Source organism: Geotrypetes seraphini, chromosome 19 (genome assembly GCF_902459505.1).
Source record: "Geotrypetes seraphini chromosome 19, aGeoSer1.1, whole genome shotgun sequence".
NCBI classification, from domain to species: Eukaryota; Metazoa; Chordata; class Amphibia; order Gymnophiona; family Dermophiidae; genus Geotrypetes; species Geotrypetes seraphini.
In genome coordinates this window covers 13,290,222-13,308,335 of record NC_047102.1, presented here as the reverse complement: position 1 = coordinate 13,308,335, position 18,114 = coordinate 13,290,222, and the positions used below count along the sequence as shown (strand labels likewise).

The window sequence follows — 18,114 nt, the reverse complement described above, 5'->3', positions numbered from 1 at the left end:
GGGGGGGGGAAGGGAGGTATGGGAAAGCTGATGCACATGGGGGGAGAGAGGAAGAATTGTTGGCCTGGGGTTGGAAGAGATGAAGGGAGCGATGCAACAAAGAGGTAAAAAGGGGGCGAGAGGGAGATATCTTGCATATGCTGGAGGGGAGGAAGGCATGCATGGAGAAGAGAGAGAGAGAAATGTTGGACATAGAGTGGAGGGCAGGGAGAGATGGTGCATGGGGAGGCAGAAAGAAATGTTGCACATGATAATGGAGTGGAGGAAGGGAGAGATGCAGCATGGATGGGAATAGAGAGGTTTGACCCAGTGTGCAAGGCAGCGAGAGAGAGATGGTAGACATTAGGAAAGAAACAGAAATGTTGGATATGACAGTGGAAGGAAAGGTGCAAAGATGGATAGTGAGCATGGAGAACGAAGAAAATGTCAAATTGGCAGGAGACCCTGGTGAGCGAGTTAACAGAAGACAAACAGAAACCACAGCCTGGGACCAACATGATTTGAATAATAAAGTGACCAGAGAACAAAAGGTAGAAAAAATAATTTTATTTTTTATTTTGTGATTACGATATGTCAGATTTGAAATGTGTATCCTGCCAATGCTGGCGTAAGCGAGCGTGAGCTAGCACCTACCAGAAGAAAAGTTTGCTTGTTTGCTTATTTTGTTTACACCACAGCGCCGGGGTGGGGGGGGGTAGAGGCTACAAGAAAAAAACCCTGCCAGGACATTTGAAAAAAACCAAACCGCCTGATCAAGAGAGAAAAGCAAATTGAATCGAACTGAAAAACTTTTCCCTGAATCGGGCAGCACTAGTTAAAATACATCAATAACAAAGTCACCCTAGCTGGAGCATAACCCTCCATACATTCCTGTAAACAATTGACCAAAATACCAGGACCAAAATCTGTAACGGTATTCAGCTTCCATTGGAAAACAGTGCAGCAGAACCCCCACCGACCCTCCCACCGCGAGACTGACATACCTCCACTCCAAGGCCTCCTAACGCAGCAGGGGTGAGGGTTGCTGAATTGACGAGTCTGATTTTTTTCAGCAAATAAGGCAGGACTAGTGTCGAGGATGGAGTCAGGGATTGGCAGGGGGGGGGGGGGGCGCTTTATGGGTCAGTCTTAACTAGGGCTTATTTTCAGGATAGGTCTTATTTTGGGGGAAACAAGATAGGTACTGAGAACACTGCTGAAGCACTGCATTCTGGACCACATGAAGCCCGTGCAGAAGCCTCAGAGAGAGGCCAGTGTACAGCAGTGTTCTTCAACCACCGGTCCGTGGACCGGTGCTGGTCCGCAGAAATTTGCTTCCGGTCCCCAGGGCCGGCATGTGCATCTGCTGTCTGTATTTTGCACTGTTCAAGAAGAAATGCATTCGTTTCTTTTCCTCTGGGGTTGTACGGCATGCAGAGTCTTGCATCTTAGGGCTTGTTTGTACATATTAGTACTTTTAGTTTTTGGTCCTGTATTTGCAAAGAGGTTATCCGTTTTCTGGTAGGAATGATTGTTGAGAAGCATACAGTGTACTTTGTGTGGTTTAATTTTGTGGTTAACCATTATGTGTTAATAAGATTATAGTGTGTGTGTGTGTGTATATATGAAAACTAAATGGGGGCAGGGTCTGGGGGAAAATGGGCGGGGTCTGGCCCACGACTTGGCCTGGTGTTCTTCAACCGCCAGTCGGTGGACCGGTGCCGGTCCACAAAATAATTATTTTATTTCCACCGGTCCATAGGTGTAAAAAGGTTGAAAACCACTGGTGTACAGGTTATTGCATAGTCCAGAAAATGGCACAATTTCTGCACTAAATCATTTATACCCTTTAAAAAAAACTGAAGCCTCCACTATCCGGTGTACAGTTTATTTCTACTTTTCCACAAACATTATCTAAGCAGAGTTACAAACCAGGATAAATAAAAAATATAAAACCAAAAGAACTCCAGTTGATGATAGGACAGCACCCGAGCAGTCCTAGTACTTAAATATCGGAGCCCTGCTGCGTAATGGAGTTACACGTTAGTGGCGCCTTGCGCTGGGCTGAAGTTGTGGCATGCTTAAAGCCCTGCTATGATCTGGGGGAATGAATTACCGGCTGCTTATTCGTAAGATTCTTGTTGATGGTGTGCTTAAGGTGATATCGTAGAGAATGACACGGTGACAGAATTCATCACCGCCCCCATCCCCGCGAATAACCGCCTGAAACCATCTTCATGTCATTCTTTAAGGAGAGAGGGAAGAATCAGAGTACGAATGGCCACAACCACTGACCCGCAAGCTTTGCTTTGAAGAATGCTGAGATTGAACAGCAACATTCCAGAGCTGAGATTGTGATGTCATAATGCCTCATTCCACCAGTGCCTAAGAGCCAATCACATCAGTGATGTCACAATGGCTTCATTATCCTTGGCTCCCATAAGAATCAGAGTATGAATGGCCACAACCACTGACCCACAAGCTTTGCTTTGAAGAATGCTGAGATTGAACAGCAACATTCCAGAGCAGATATTGTGATGTCATAGTGCCAATCACATCAGTGATGTCACAATGGCTTCATTATCCTTGGCTCACATATGAATCAGAGTATGAATGGCCACAACCACTGACCCGCAAGCTTTGCTTTGAAGAATGCTGAGATTAAGCAGCAACATTCCAGAGCAGATATTGTGATGTCATAGTGCCAATCACATCAGTGATGTCACAATGGCTTCATTATCCTTGGCTCACATAAGAATCAGAGTATGAATGGCCACAACCACTGACCCGCAAGCTTTGCTTTGAAGAATGCTGAGATTGAGCAGCAACATTCCAGAGCAGATATTGTGATGTCATAATGCCTCATTCCACTAGTGCTTAAGAGCCAATCACATCAGTGATGTCACAATGGCTTCATTATCCTTGGCTCACATAATAATCAGAGTATGAATGGCCACAACCACTGACCCACAAGCTTTGCTTTGAAGAATGCTGGTGTAGAAGGACCGAGGTTGAAATAGACACTAGAAAATGACATGGGATTATTTCCCGCGGTTATCCGCGGGGACGGGGACGGTGATGAATTTTGTCACCGTGTCATTCTCTATGCACTGCCTCTCTCTCTTTCTGTTCTGCAGACATGAAGAAGTGCTCAGAGAAGGAGTTTCGTTGCAGTGACGGCAGCTGTATAGCTGAGCACTGGTTCTGTGATGGGGACACGGACTGCAAGGACGGATCGGATGAAGAGGGCTGCCGTGAGTGATTTCTCATCCTTTTAGCTGTGTGGCGCTTTCACTGGGTAAAACTGCCTTCAGGCCCTGCCCTTGCCTTATAAACATTTCTTTATTTTTAAAATTTCTATACCGTCTAGCCCTAGGCGGTTTAATGTCATGCTTAAAACAAGCACCCAGAGGGTGGTGGATACATGGAACGCGCTACCAGAGGATGTGATAAGCAGGAGCACGCTACAGGGCTTCAAAGAAGGTTTGGATAGGTACCTGGAAGACCAAGGGATTGAGGGGTATAGATAGGATTAGAGATAGGTTATAGAGCTAGTCAGGGACCATGACTTAGGCAATGGGCCTGATGGGCCGCCGCGCGATCGGACCGCTGGGCGAGATGGACCTCTGGTCTGTCTCAGCGGAGGCAATTTCTTATGTTCTTATGTTCTAATGCAAAAAGATAAACAAGCATCAGGATTTAAATTCACAATAAATCTTCGAGGCAGGTGAGCAAGACCCTATAAAAAAAAAAAAAAATAAAAGCAGTTGCGAAACAATTGTGTTTTTAAGAATTTTCTGAAAGTTTCTCTGTCGGCACATTTCCTGAACTGTCCTACCGGCAAATTCCATACCTTTACCCCAGCGACAACAAAAGGTCATTACACAGGTTTCTGCATTTTTCGGATTAACATCGCCCCTCAGCAAAGCTGAATTTTCAGAGCGCGGAGTTCTTTTAGGGTAGGAAACGGTCATCCTTTCCACGAAATACCCTGGAATGGAACCGTATAAAAATTGATGACAAATCATTGCAATCTTGCATTGCATTCTAAATGTCACTGGCAGCCAGCGCAGTGGTTGAAGATAAGGTTATAATATGATTATGTGCAGGTGTCCCTGTGATCAGTCTGGCTGCGGCGTTTTGTACAGAGATTGAAAAGAATCGTGAGGGGTGGTAGACTCAAGAATAATGTTAGGAAATTCTTCTTTATGGAGAGGGTGGTTGATGCGTGGAATGCGCTCCCGAGGGAGGTGGTGGAGAGGAAAACGGTGACAGAGTTAAAACAAGCATGGGGTGGACATAGAGGATCTCTAATCAGAAAATAATGGTAAATATTGAAGAACTAAGGCCAGGACTGGGCAGACTGTGTCCCATATATGAATTTCCTGTCCTATTAATTCTCTTTCTTCCTCCCCTCTTAAAGTCAATTCAATTTGTTACCTTTGCTTAATCTTCTGTAAACCGTATAGAACTTCACGGTATTGCGGTATATAAGCTGTTGTTATTATTATTATTATTATTATTACATATGGCCATTCAGTTGCGGATGGGCTGGGAAGGGCTTCGGGGGCTGGGATGGTTTAGATGGGCTGGAGTGAGCCTTGATGGAGACTCTAGTAGATGGAACCTAAGCACACTACTGGGCAGGGCTCTGAGTTTCTGGCCCAGAAATATCTAAGAAAAAGGACCATTTAAACGAAATAATTAATTTATGGAGCATGTATGGTTGGGCAGACTGGGTGGTCCACTCGGGTCTTTATCTGCCGTCATTTACTATCCCCCTGTATTACTAAAGTGCGCTAAACGATTTATCGTGCGCTAATCGCCAACGTGTCCATAGACTAACATGGACGCAAAGGCAGGAGAGGGCAGCTGGGGCGCCGGCGGGTGCATAAAATCACTTGCGGTATGCTCCGACCGCCTCTTCCTGTTACTAAAGTCAGGCTACACCAATCAGGAGCTGCTTTGGACATGCAGCTCCTGATTGGTCTAGCCTGACTTTTAGTACAGGAAGAGGCGATCGGAGCATACCGCAAATTAGTGAGTCCGTGATTTTGCGAATGGCGAATTTGCGGGGGAACACTGTATAAACAAAGGACCTGGGCACTTAGAAAAGATCTAGTCTTGGGATTCAAGAAGAGCAGAAGGCTCCTACTTCAACTTCTATTATCTTTGAAATCTTTTTTTTTTTTTTTCGTTTATCCACCCTCTAATAGCTCTGTCTTTTCTGATTTCTTCTCCCCTTCTCGCTGATCTCATTATTTCTCTTCTCTCCTATCACCTCTCTTTTTCTCACCATGTCCTAATGTTCTGTCCATCCCCCCTCCATCTTTTTATATTTTATTTTAACTCGATGTATTTTGTTTTGTTTTTTTTTACTGCCCCTGTCATGTTAGTCTTGAATGGTATCTGTAACCTCCCCTCTCTCCTCCACATTTAATTGTCATGTGGTTGTAATTTTTATTTCTGTTTTAAAATATTTTTATTGACTGTAAACCGTCTAGATAAATTTTGATGGAGAGAAATAATGAAACTTTTCCCTTTTTCCATCATTTTCAATGTGTTCTCATTCTCTTTTCCCCCTGCTTTTTCTCTCCTATTTATCCCTCTCTTCCTGCGTTCCTCCCTCTCTAATTTCTCTTTCCTTTTCTTACCTCCTCCTCTTTGTTACCCCAGAATGAAGGATATAAGCCTCACATCAATTATTCTCACTTCTCCCTCCCCCTGCTCTTAGTCACTATAGATGGATATTGTTTGAATTTTCCCTCGCACATAAAACCAGCTGAGAAATTCATCTCTATCCCAAAGAGTTTCTTTGTATTGTTTATATCATTTTGAATTTTAAACAAGGCTGTTCATTTACTTGTGGGCTCTTTTCCTGGCATCTAAAGGATGGGTGGAAGAACTTCATTACGGCTCACTCAGTGCCTTGGTTCTAGAACTGAAGGGTTATAAATTTAAGGGAGTTTTGTTTCTCGGTGCCAGTTAGTATTGGGGACATTTTCTAAACGAGAGTAGAATAAGAAATGGATTGGAAAACTGCCCAGGGCGTCAGGAGGAGGGGAATGTTCTGCTCAGACTCGGCGGCAACGGCACTGTCAGCCGGTTATGGAGCTCCACCTAGTGGTGAACTGAAAGCAGGGGCACCTTGCTATATGCAATGCAATACATTGCCAGAGGATGTGGTAAGAACGGATAGCGTAGCTGGTTTTAAGAAGGGTTTGGACAATTTCCTGGAGGAAAAGTCCATAGTCTGTTATTGAGAAAGACAAGGGGGAAGCCACTGCTTGCACTGGATCGGTAGCACGGAATTTGCTACTATTTAGGGTTCCGGAATCTTGATATTCTTTGGGGTTCTAGAATCTTTTGTTACTCTTTGAGTTACAGCATTTAAATTTGGGAGCTTTTTAGAGATTTAATTAAAGGACTATTTTACTGGTGATCTGCTTCTTTGTTTTTTGTTTTTTTGGGGGGGTTCGCATACACACACTGAAAGAAGATGGAAAAGAGAGAGATATAAGCAGGTGGAGTGCAGTAAGAAATGGGTCACTTAGGCCCTCTTTTACGAAGGATTTAGTGCACCCTAAATCAATGTGTGTGCTAACGCGTCCATAGGATAACATGCACGCGTGAGTGTTTTTAGCATATGCTAAAAAGCTTAGCGCACCTTTGTAAAAGAGGGAGTTAGTATGTTTGATCGGATCCTGGTATGTAGTAGAGGGAGGAGGTGGGGAAGCGCATCATCGTAATGAAGACTCTGAATTCAGCATCTCCTGTCTCTCTCTCTCTCTCTCCTCCTCTCCAGCATCCAATGTGCCAACAGTGACCTGCAACTTGGAAGAGTTTCAGTGTGCATATGGACGCTGTATACTGGACATCTATCACTGTGACGGAGATGATGACTGTGGAGACTGGTCCGATGAGTCTGACTGCTGTAAGAGGAACCAAAGCTGAGTAGGGGGGGGAAGAGGTCAGGGCAAGGAGGGTAGGGAGTGAAAGCCAGCAAAGAATCTCCACACAGCTGGAAATTCTAAATAGAGAATGACACGGGGACAAATTTTCCCTGTTCCTGCGAGCTTTGTCTCTGCCCCTGCCCCATTCCTGTAAGCTCTGCCTTAACTGCACAAGCCTTGAACACCTATGATTTTAAAGTGTTTGAGGCTTGTGCAGATGAGGACGGAGCTTAGGCATTGGTGGAATGAGGCATTATGACATCACAATCTGAGCTCTAGAATGTTGCTACTTAGGATTTTAAAGGGTTCGAGGCTTGTGCAGATGAGGATGGAGCTTAGGCATTGGTGGAATGAGGCATTATGACATCACAATCTGAGCTCTAGAATGTTGCTACTTAGGATTTTAAAGTGTTTGGGGCTTGTGCAGATGAGGACGGAGCTTAGGCATTGGTGGAATGAGGCATTATGACATCACAATCTGAGCTCTAGAATGTTGCTACTTAGGATTTCGAAGCGTTTGAGGCTTGTGCAGATGAGGACGGAGCTTGCAGGAATGGGTTACGGAAAAGAACTTGCAGGGTTGGGATGGGAAAATGAGTTCTCGCGGGGACTGGGAAAGAATTGTCCCGTGTCATTCTCTAATTCTAAAGGAGCACTGCTGTGAGGAAGCTGCCCCTGGTAGAATTCCAATGGAACTGTTACGAGCCCACTCCCGCTAGGGAATTCCAATGGAGCTGCTGGGGAAAGCTCTCATTTGTGGAATTCATACTGGGAGGAAGCTCCCACGGGTGAAATTCATGTGGAATTAGTCAGAACGCTCCCGCTGCTGGACTGCTAGTGAAGTTCTTTTTGGTGTCCTGTAATTCTCAGAGAAGTGACTGCCAGAGGGCTGCTTAGGGAAGTGGAGGAAAAAAGTGGAAGATGTCGCGTGGTGTGGCGCCAAAGATGTATGATGATAGAGAATTTGCCTTCTCTCCGCTTTCCATTGCATCTCGTTCTGTTTTGGTCTGTCTGCCTGTGACTCTTTTTCTTGTTTTGACTCTCTCCGCAGCCTCGCACCAGCCCTGTCGCTCTGGCGAATTTATGTGTAACAGCGGTCTGTGTATTAATGCCGGCTGGCGCTGTGATGGCGACTTGGATTGCGATGATCAATCGGATGAGAAGAACTGCAGTAAGAGATTTCTCCAGTTTTGGCCCTCAACAGTCTTGAGCATGAGTGGTCAGAGGTGCAGGTTGGAAACTGATCCTCCTCTGCAGCCTTTCGCCCAACCTCTCCCCAGTTTGCCTGTCTCTGGCACGTTCTCTACTGTTTCTTCCTTTCGCCCCCCTGTAACGTTTTCAGCACAGCTAGGGAGCAGAGGGTAGGGATACCAGATGTCCAGACTTCCTCGGATATGCCCTCCTTTTGAGGACTTGTCCGGGGGTCCAGAGGTTTTGAAAAGTCGCCTCTAAATCACGTCAGGCAGGAAGAAATCCGCGCATGTGTGGATTTCCTCATGCCTGATGAGAACAGACAGTGGGGGAGGGGGGTGCGTGAAGGGGGCAGGGCTGGGGTGGAATGGGATGGAGATAGGTGAAACTTGAGGGCAGGTCTAGGGGGTCTGGATTTTACTGTGGTAAAATCTGGCAACCCTAGCGGAGGGGCAAGGCAATGTGCAGGCAGAGACATAAAGAGAGTGGCCTGGCCTGGACAAAGTGTGGAGGGCGAGGAAGGGAGGAATCTGGCATGGTGCACAGATTTAAGCCTACGGACTAAATATTCTTTATTTTCAAATACCCGACACTGCCAGTGTTTCAGCCAAAGGCCTACATCAGGGGTCTTTAAAATGGTCTTTTGTATATACCCCTGACGCAGGCAGTGTCGGGTATTTGAAAATAAAGAATATTTAGTCCCAGTTCTGTAGGCGTGTACACTTTTTGGGGGTGTTGTTTGCTTTTGTTTGTGTATTTGTCGATCCCTTTCTTGGTGTTGGCACAGAATGATTTAAGTCAACAGTCCTCAACCTTTTCCTAAGATATTTTGAATCATCGAGTTGGCCTGTGAAAGGTCCCACTCGGAATTTGCTGAGTTTGTCACATGCTGTAATACCATCGTCGTCTTCAGCGGGTGGAGCCTGGGAAACCCACTAACCTGCTGCTATGTATTTAAAAAATAAACCTTCTTCGTGGGTAGTTTCAGCCGCATACAGTAAAAGTATTGACAGGCTGCGGAAAAGGGGCCCACGGGCCACATCCAACATGCAAGCCACAGTCTTGGGCATTCCTAGATTAAGGAATTGCACAGTATTTTTATATATAGCCTCCAGCTTTTTATTGGTAGTTCAAGGCGAGTTGCATACATTCAGGTACAGGAGGTATTTCTGTATTCCCAGAGGACGTACAATTTAAGGGCTGGATTTTGAGCAGTAATTTTAGTTTCACGTGCATTAATGCAATTAAACGAAGTCATTAGTCAATAGACTCCACTGAAGCAAAAGATCTTCATTAATCAGTCGGGCTAAATCACATTAACACGTATCAATATGCATTAACGTATGTTTGCACATTAATGCTCTGTAGTAAATCTAATCCTAAGTGGTTTGACCTGTCCATTCTTGACCAGGACGGCCTTTTTGTTTATTTTTTTTTTTATAGACCTGTGTATTTATTATGCTTGCACTTTGATATAGTAAAAAGTATTCTCATTCTGTGATCTTTAAATAGTTCTAGTCATTATTCAATAGCAATAAATAAATGCATTGAAATAAATGAAAATTGAGTGCAATGGGGCATGAAACAATTGGTTTGTATTTATTAACTTGATATACCACAGTTTACAATCAATGGCCCCCCTTTTATCAATCGATGAACGTGGAACACTATATATGGTATATAATGTGTTTAAAACAGAGAAAAAAGGACCTCAAAAAACCCCTAGATCACAATCAATAAAGTTATGAACAATCGGGGTTAGGTTTTCATCACTGGTCCAAAAACTCTGTGTAAATCTTTTAAATATTTTTAGCTTTCTTTTTCTTTTTTTAAATTTTTTAAATGCAATAAAATCATGGATAATGTATATAAATATTCTCTAAATCACTTAAAGAGCAAGTATAAGTTTGAAGCCGGCAAATTTGTTTGAGGCTTTTTATGATATGAAATAAATCAGGCACTTATCTTGATTGCCCAACGGAGGCCCAACCATTTCGCTATACGAGCTTCTTCAGGGGTAATGATAAGATACAACTCTGTGCCGGTACTAAGTTTGCTCAAAATGTTCTTGAAAAGAAAGAGAAATGAAGAGAATAACATTATAACATTATTTTAACGACAAATAAGGATTATTAATGATGTACTAATTTAATGACTGCTGGGACTAAATATCAAATAAATAAAAACTTTTGATATTTATATCTGAATAAAACCACAGGCAACAAAAAATGAACATTAATGATAAACCATGCATCATATCGCCAGTATAACTGCATTTTATTTATTGCTGACTACATTTTAAATGGCATGTGTCCCCTGTGTTTAGACGGAACCTAATAGCCATTTTAATAGTTTTACTACGTTTTAAAGTATACAAATGATCTTATGTAGTTTTAAAAAATGCATGACTTGCCTGTGGTGTGGCTGCGTGTTTCCTTGCTAACAACAATTTTGTAAACAAAATGGCGCCTGTATTTAAACAGGACGCCAAGACTATCTTAGCCAATCAAATTGTAGAATGACATCATCAATAGTGACAATAGGTATGCCTCACAAAATTTAAAGGTGAAACTATTTGTTGCTAACTGCATTTTAAATGAGAACATTTAGACGATACCCTTAAAGTATTCAAATAATCTTAGATGGTTATAAAAAATATACGTAACTTGCCTGTGGTGTGGCTACATGTTTCTTTGCTAGCAACAATTTTGTGTGCAAAATGGCGCCCGTATTTAAACAGGACGCCAAGATTTCCTTAGCCAATTAAATTGTAGAATGACGTCATGGTTTGTGATGCTATGTATAACTCATAGAATTTAAAGATGAAGTAATATGTTTACTTTAAATAGGACATTAAGACATTGTTGACTTATTTAAATAATATATGAGATATAAGTACTGAAAGAAAACTTCCAAAATTAAAATACTCCTACTAACAAAAAACGGAAGAAACAAAAATCAGAAAAAAGCATGCCATTCAATGTGGCTATTTAAACCAATAGGTTCTAATGAATGTAATCTGGATATCCACAGTTGTTCACGGCGTAAAAGTTGTTTATTTCGATCTCCTCCCCTGATGGACTTGGGAATATGGTCAATAACCCAACATTTGAATTGATGAAATTTATGTTGAAATTCAGAACAGTGGGCGACTAAAGGTGCTTCAGCTCTTGTCCTTTTGAGGTTGGAACGATGTTCAGTTAATCTTATCTTGAGACTTCTAATAGTTTTCCCTACATATATCTTGTTGCAGGGACATATAAGAAGATAAACAATATAAGTACTATTGCAATTACTAAAAAAATGTGTAGTATAAAGTTTACTGTCAAACGGATTGGAAAAATGATCAGATTGTAACATGATTTCACAATTTAAACAATGGCCACATTTGAAGTGGCCAATCAAAATTGGTGACTTTGACTTGTTAGTCTTTAATTCTGATGGACTCAACAACTCTTTGAGGTTCCTCCCCCGGGAATATGAACTGCGTAAAGATGTATTTTTAAATATATCCAATGTTTTCATAATTTGCCAGTGTTTTTTGATGGTACGAGTGATTCTTGGACAAGCGTTGTTATATTTAGAAACAAAAGTACAAATGTCCTGAGACTCTTGTTGTTTTGATAAAGGATCCAGTAATAAAGCACGATTGTTGTATTTTGCCCTCCTGTATGCTGATTTCAAATTTTTCTTGTTATATCCTCGTCTGATGAATTTGTCTTTTAACGTTTTTGATTGAATTTTGAAGTCTTGATTGGTACTACAAATACGTTTGTACCGTAGAAACTGTGAATATGGTAGACTTGATATACATCCCGATGGATGACAACTTGTGGAATGTAAAAGGGAATTTCGGTCAATCAAGATAAGTGCCTGATTTATTTCATATCATAAAAAGCCTCAAACAAATTTGCCGGCTTCAAACTTATACTTGCTCTTTAAGTGATTTAGAGAATATTTATATACATTATCCATGATTTTATTGCATTTAAAAAATTTAAAAAAAGAAAAAGAAAGCTAAAAATATTTAAAAGATTTACACAGAGTTTTTGGACCAGTGATGAAAACCTAACCCCGATTGTTCATAACTTTATTGATTGTGATCTAGGGGTTTTTTGAGGTCCTTTTTTCTCTGTTTTAAACACATTATATACCATATATAGTGTTCCACGTTCATCGATTGAGTTTCTCAAATTGGACACTTAAGTAGTTTCCACTTATTTTTTCAGCCCCCTTTTATCAAGCCACGTTAGGGATTTTTTATCATCGGATGCTGAGGTAAAAGCTCCGACGACGACACGCATAGGAATTATATGAGCGTCAGCTTTTACCGCAGCGGCTGATGATAATAAACCCTTACGCAGCTTGGAAAAAATGGGGGCCAATATTTGCAAACATATACATGTAAATTTACTGTTGTTTTATACTATTTGAAACAAAAATGAATAACTAATGCAATGTCCCACAAACCTTTGTACCCTGAGGCGCAGTAAACTCCCGGCTGCAGCTGGAGGGCACCTGGAAATGCGTGGATGTCAACGTGATCATGACGTTGCATGCATGCGTGATGTCCATCAACTTTGACATCTGTGTAGGCACGAAAGCCCTCCAGACGGGGCCCTGAGCCACCAGTGGGGAGTGCAGGAGCAGGAGAGGTGCCGGCCAGGAGAAGAGATGAGTGTGCCGGCACACCCTGTAGGCAGCCTGCCGGCACCGGCGCCTCTGCTCTTTGCCGGCGTCTCGTGGCACCCCCGGAATCTTGCCGTGGCTTTTGCGATACCCTGAGCTAATGTGGTGGAACGGGGTGTAGTGGCACTGGGGGTAATGGGAGGCGTGGCAGAGCACTGGTAGGTAGAGTTGAGAGTATGGCGTGGCACTTGCGGCAGGACATGGGAGGATTATGGGGTGTGATACGTCAGGCTGGGTGATAGGGTAGAGCAGTGTCCCGCGAACCTTTGTACTCGTCGGCACAGTAAACTCCAGGCCGCGGCTGGAGGGCACCTGGAAATGCGTGGATGTCAACGTGATCATGACGTTGCATGCATGCGTGATGTCCATCACGTTGACATCTGTGTAGGCGCGAAAGCCCTCCAGGCGGGGCCCTGAGCCACCAGTGGGGAGTGCAGGAGCAGGAGAGGTGCCGGCCAGGAGAAGAGATGAGTGTGCCGGCACACCCTGTAGGCAGCCTGCCGGCACCGGCGCCTCTGCTCTTTGCCGGCGTCTCGTGGCACCCCCCGGAATCTTGCCGTGGCTTTTGCGATACCCTGAGCTAATGTGATGGAACAGGGTGTAGTGGCACTGGGGGTAATGGGAGGCGTGGCAGAGCACTGGTAGGTAGAGTTGAGAGTACGGCGTGGCACTTGCGGCTGGACATGGGAGGATTATGGGGTGTGATACGTCAGGCTGGGTGATAGGGTAGAGCAGTGTCCCGCGAACCTTTGTACTCGTCAGCGCAGTAAACTCCAGGCCGCGGCTGGAGGGCACCTGGAAATGTGCGCACATCGATGTCTGAGCCATCGGTAGGGGGTGCTGGAGAAGTAGAGAGGCACCAGCGAGGAGAAGAGTCGCAGGTGCTGGCTAACTGCCTACTGGATGGACCTCGCCTCCTTGCCAGCGTCTTTCAGCACACCCAGAATGGGAGTGTGTGGCACAGTGGGTCCACAGTAGTTAGAGCTACAGCCTCAACACCCTGAGGTTGTAGGTTCAAATCCCATGCTACTCCTCGTGACCTTGGGCAAGTCACTTAATCCCCCATTACCCCAGGCACATTAGATAGAGTGTGAGCCTGCCAGGACAGATAGGGAAAAATGCTTGAGTACCTGGGCTATAAGTGGTATATAAATGCTAAAAAGAAAATAAAAAGAATCTCTCTGCGGCACACAGTTTGTGATAAGAGGACTGAACAGGGTATGCAGCCACTGCTTTCATCTCACATGGACTCCTCCTCCTTTTCAGCTGCCTCTGTTTGCACAGCTGATCAGTTCCGCTGTGCCTCAGGCCGCTGCATCCGTCTCTCCTGGCGCTGTGATGGAGAGGATGACTGTACCGATAACAGCGATGAGGAAGGCTGTGAGAAGACTGGTGAGAAATATTCTGGAACGGGAATCCAGTGGGAAGGGCTCCTTTGCATTCTTTCTATTATCACCAGCTCTGTCTGTACTTCTCACCCCCCCCCCCTTACAGGGACTCCCCAGTGTGCCTCTGACCAGTTCCTTTGTGGCAGTGGTCGCTGCATAGGGCAGAGGAAAGTGTGCAATGGTGTGAACGACTGTGAGGATGGCAGTGATGAGCGCCCCCACCAGAACTGTCGTAAGTATCCCGGCACAGGTGGCACTTCGGTCAAACTGAAGCAAGCCAGCTCCCTCTGTCTACTTACTATGATTTATCACTTTCCCTCTCCCGTCATCTCTCTTTTCCACCCCTACATCAAGCCACTCTGCCCTTTTTCTGGAATCTTGTTGCTGATAAAATTAAGCTTGGGAGATTTGTATCTGGAGTTAGATTAATGCAGTGGTCTCCAACTCAAACCCTTTGCGGGGCCACATTTTGGATCTGGAGGTACTTGGAGGGCCGCAGAAAAAAATAGTTAATATCTTATTAAAGAAATGACAATTTTGCATGAGGTAAAACTCTTTATAGTTTATAAATCTTTCCTTTTGGCTAAGTCTTAATAATAATATTGTCATTTATAGCTAAAGAGACATATGATCAAGAAACTGTTTTATTTTACTTTTGTGATTATGATAAACCTACCGAGGGCCTCAAAATAGTACCTGGCGGGTCGTGACTTTGAGACCACTGGATTAATGGTACCTTCTGGACCCTTCAGGGTTGTCTTTGACATCTCTATCTCTCCACATATCCTATTTCATTTACTTAAAACATTTATAACCTCCTTAAATCAAAGTGGTGCACAGATAAACATACATAATGAATAACATCAAACACACATAGCATAAAAATAATAACATGGCAGAATATTCTGGATGTCATTCCTACTAATTCATACGCTGACGCAAAGGGATCATATGAGGTCAAATTATAATTACAATCCGTATCATAAAGAACTTGCAGGGTCTCACAACTTACTACGGCAACATCCTCTTCCTTCCATGCCCTTCTACTATGACCAGGCAACTACAAACTATCCAAAATCCATCTCTGAGACTCATCTACTCATTAAGAAAACATGACCATATCACAGAAGCTTACATCAACTCACATTGGCTACCAATCCAAGAAAGAATTCAATTTAAATTCTACTGCATGTTATTTAAAGCCCTAAATGGAGACAGCCCAACCTACCTGAACAACCGCCTCATCCAAGCATCCACAACCAGACAGAAAAACGCACCCCCCATTCATACCTCCTCCGATCAAAGCAGTAAAAAGAACAAAACTACACGACGGCCTCTTAGCCACTCAAGCCGCAAGGCTAGACAACCAGATCTCCAACCTTCTTTTTTTTCCAATATATTTTTTTTATTCTTTTTTAAAAAATTCTTACAACAAGTGAAATACATGTATTACATTCATTTATATTAAACACTTGAAAATTTTTAATAATTGTTCTTACATTGTAAATTAAACACCCCCCCTTATCAGAGTTTTATATCTAAATATTATTACAATAATAAACTTTTATTAATTTTAACAGGGGTCGCCATTCAACAAATTACTCAGAACTGGAAAGATTACACTAAATTAAACTACACTTTCTGGTGGAATTCATTACAACAAGGTTATATTAAAAAATTTAATAAAATATGGGGACCATTGACAAATTTTTCTAATGATCAGATATCATAGCACATATATAGAAACATAGAAAAATGACGGCAGAAAAGGGCCAAAGCCCATCAAGTCTGCCCACTCCATTGACCCTTCTGTTTGATTTTGCTCACCACCCCCTGCCCTCACCTCATTAGAGATCCCACATGAATGTCCCATTTATTTTTGAAATCTGCCACGCTGTTGGCCTCAATCACCTGCCGTGGGAGTTCATTCCAATGATCGACCACCCTCTCAGTGAAGAAATACTTTCTGGAGTCTCCATGAAATTTCCCTCCCCTGATTTTCAGCGGATGCCCTCTGGTGGAAGAAGGTCCTATAAGACGGAGGATATCCTCTTCCACCTCGATACGACCCGTGATATATTTAAATGTCTCGATCATGTCCCCTCTCTCTCTTCGTTCTTCAAGTGAGTACAGCTGCAATTTATTCAGCCTTACTTCATACGGAAGATCTTTGAGCCCCGAGACCATCCTGGGAAGGGAGGAGATCTCCAACCTTCTGATGACCACCCCTGACTACAAGACTTTAAGAAAAGAAATAAAAACGATACTTTTCAAGAAATTCCTGAAACAGCCCTAACTTCACGTTCTCTTAATAACTCCAAAACTGACAAATGAGCTACTCTTCTCTTCCCTAGTAATGTCCCTAGAAATGTCAAAAGATCCACCCTTTACCATCCTAGTAAATCAATCGTTCTCCCATTGTAACCCCCATTTATAAATCTTTTGTAAGCCGCCTTGAACCCCAAGGTGTAATGGCGGAATAGAAATCCCTAATGTAATGTAATGTAACTCACTTGAATTGAGCCAAACTGAACACACTACGTGAATGCATTAACAAACAAATGAGTTTTCAGTTGTTTCCTGAAACAAACTCGATCTTTGCATAACCGCAGGACTCCAGGGGGAGAGTTCCAAAGTTGTATTCCTACCACTGAAAACATCATATCGCCCTATCCTACACACTCTCATTTCTCTCTTTATTGCAGCACTTAAATGTGCCTCTTCCTTTCTGAATCTATTTATTTACTTACGTTATTAGCTGCACATACAATGTTATTTATTAGATCCACATACAAAACAAAATAAAACAATAACAAATCAAAACCCTTATCCCTTCCTTCTTAGATTACTGCAACCTCTCACTGAACCATCTCTCTCCCCATCAATCTATTGAAAACTGAACCATCTCTCTCCCCGTCAGTCTATTGAAAACTGAACCATCTCTCTCCCCGTCAGTCTATTGAAAACTGAACCATCTCTCTCCCCGTCAGTCTATTGAAAACTGAACCATCTCTCTCCCCGTCAATCTATTGAAAACTGAACTATCTCTCTCCCCGTCAGTCTATTGAAAACTGAACCATCTCTCTCCCCGTCAGTCTATTGAAAACTGAACCATCTCTCTCCCCGTCAATCTATTGAAAACTGAACCATCTCTCTCCCCGTCAGTCTATTGAAAACTGAACCATCTTTCTCCCCGTCAGTCTATTGAAAACTGAACCATCTCTCTCCCCGTCAATCTATTGAAAACTGAACTATCTCTCTCCCCGTCAGTCTATTGAAAACTGAACCATCTCTCTCCCCGTCAGTCTATTGAAAACTGAACCATCTCTTTCCCCGTCAATCTATTGAAAATTGAACCATCTCTCTCCCCGTCAGTCTATTGAAAACTGAACCATCTCTCTCCCCGTCAATCTACTGAAAACTCAGCTGCATGGCTTATCTTCTGTCAGCATCATTCTGCCCATGCAGCATCTCTTCTAAGGTCACTTTGTTGGCTTCTAACCCATTTTTACACAGTTCATTTTTCAGCTTTTCTTCTCTCTCTCCTTGCACCCTTCTTTGGGAACTCCACTCATCAGGTACTGTAAGTTACCTTGAATCTGTGCCCTTCTCCTCCACTGCCAGCTCCAGATTCCATTCCTTCTACCTTGCTGCACCACATGCCTGAAATAGGGTTCTTGAATTGATGTGACATGTTCCCTCTTTGGCCCGGTTGAAATCTAGACTAAAAGCCCACCTTTTGAGGCTGCTTTTAAGTCTGATCCTCACTGGTGGCTCACTGGTTGAACTGCTGCCTCTGCACCTAGAGGTTGTGAGATGAAATCCCGGTGCTGCTCCTTGTGACCCTGGGCAAGTCACTTAATCCTCAAGTGCCCACTGCTTTGAATGTCAGTATCCTGTTTCCAACAGTGGCC

At 43.2% G+C, this 18,114-nt stretch overlaps 1 protein-coding gene across 5 annotated transcripts in view; it reads left to right on the top strand.

Annotated features, from left to right (window-relative positions):
• The window catches only part of LRP4 (LDL receptor related protein 4), a 163,138-nt gene that overhangs the window by 89,999 nt on the left and 55,025 nt on the right, over positions 1–18,114 (top strand). For all 5 annotated transcript variants that reach the window (XM_033928224.1, XM_033928223.1, XM_033928221.1 and 2 more), the window contains exons 5-9: positions 3,117–3,233; positions 6,785–6,913; positions 7,984–8,103; positions 14,079–14,204; positions 14,307–14,432. In XM_033928224.1, coding sequence (XP_033784115.1) covers positions 3,117–3,233; positions 6,785–6,913; positions 7,984–8,103; positions 14,079–14,204; positions 14,307–14,432 — 618 coding nt within the window. The remainder of the gene's footprint in view (positions 1–3,116; positions 3,234–6,784; positions 6,914–7,983; positions 8,104–14,078; positions 14,205–14,306; positions 14,433–18,114) is intronic.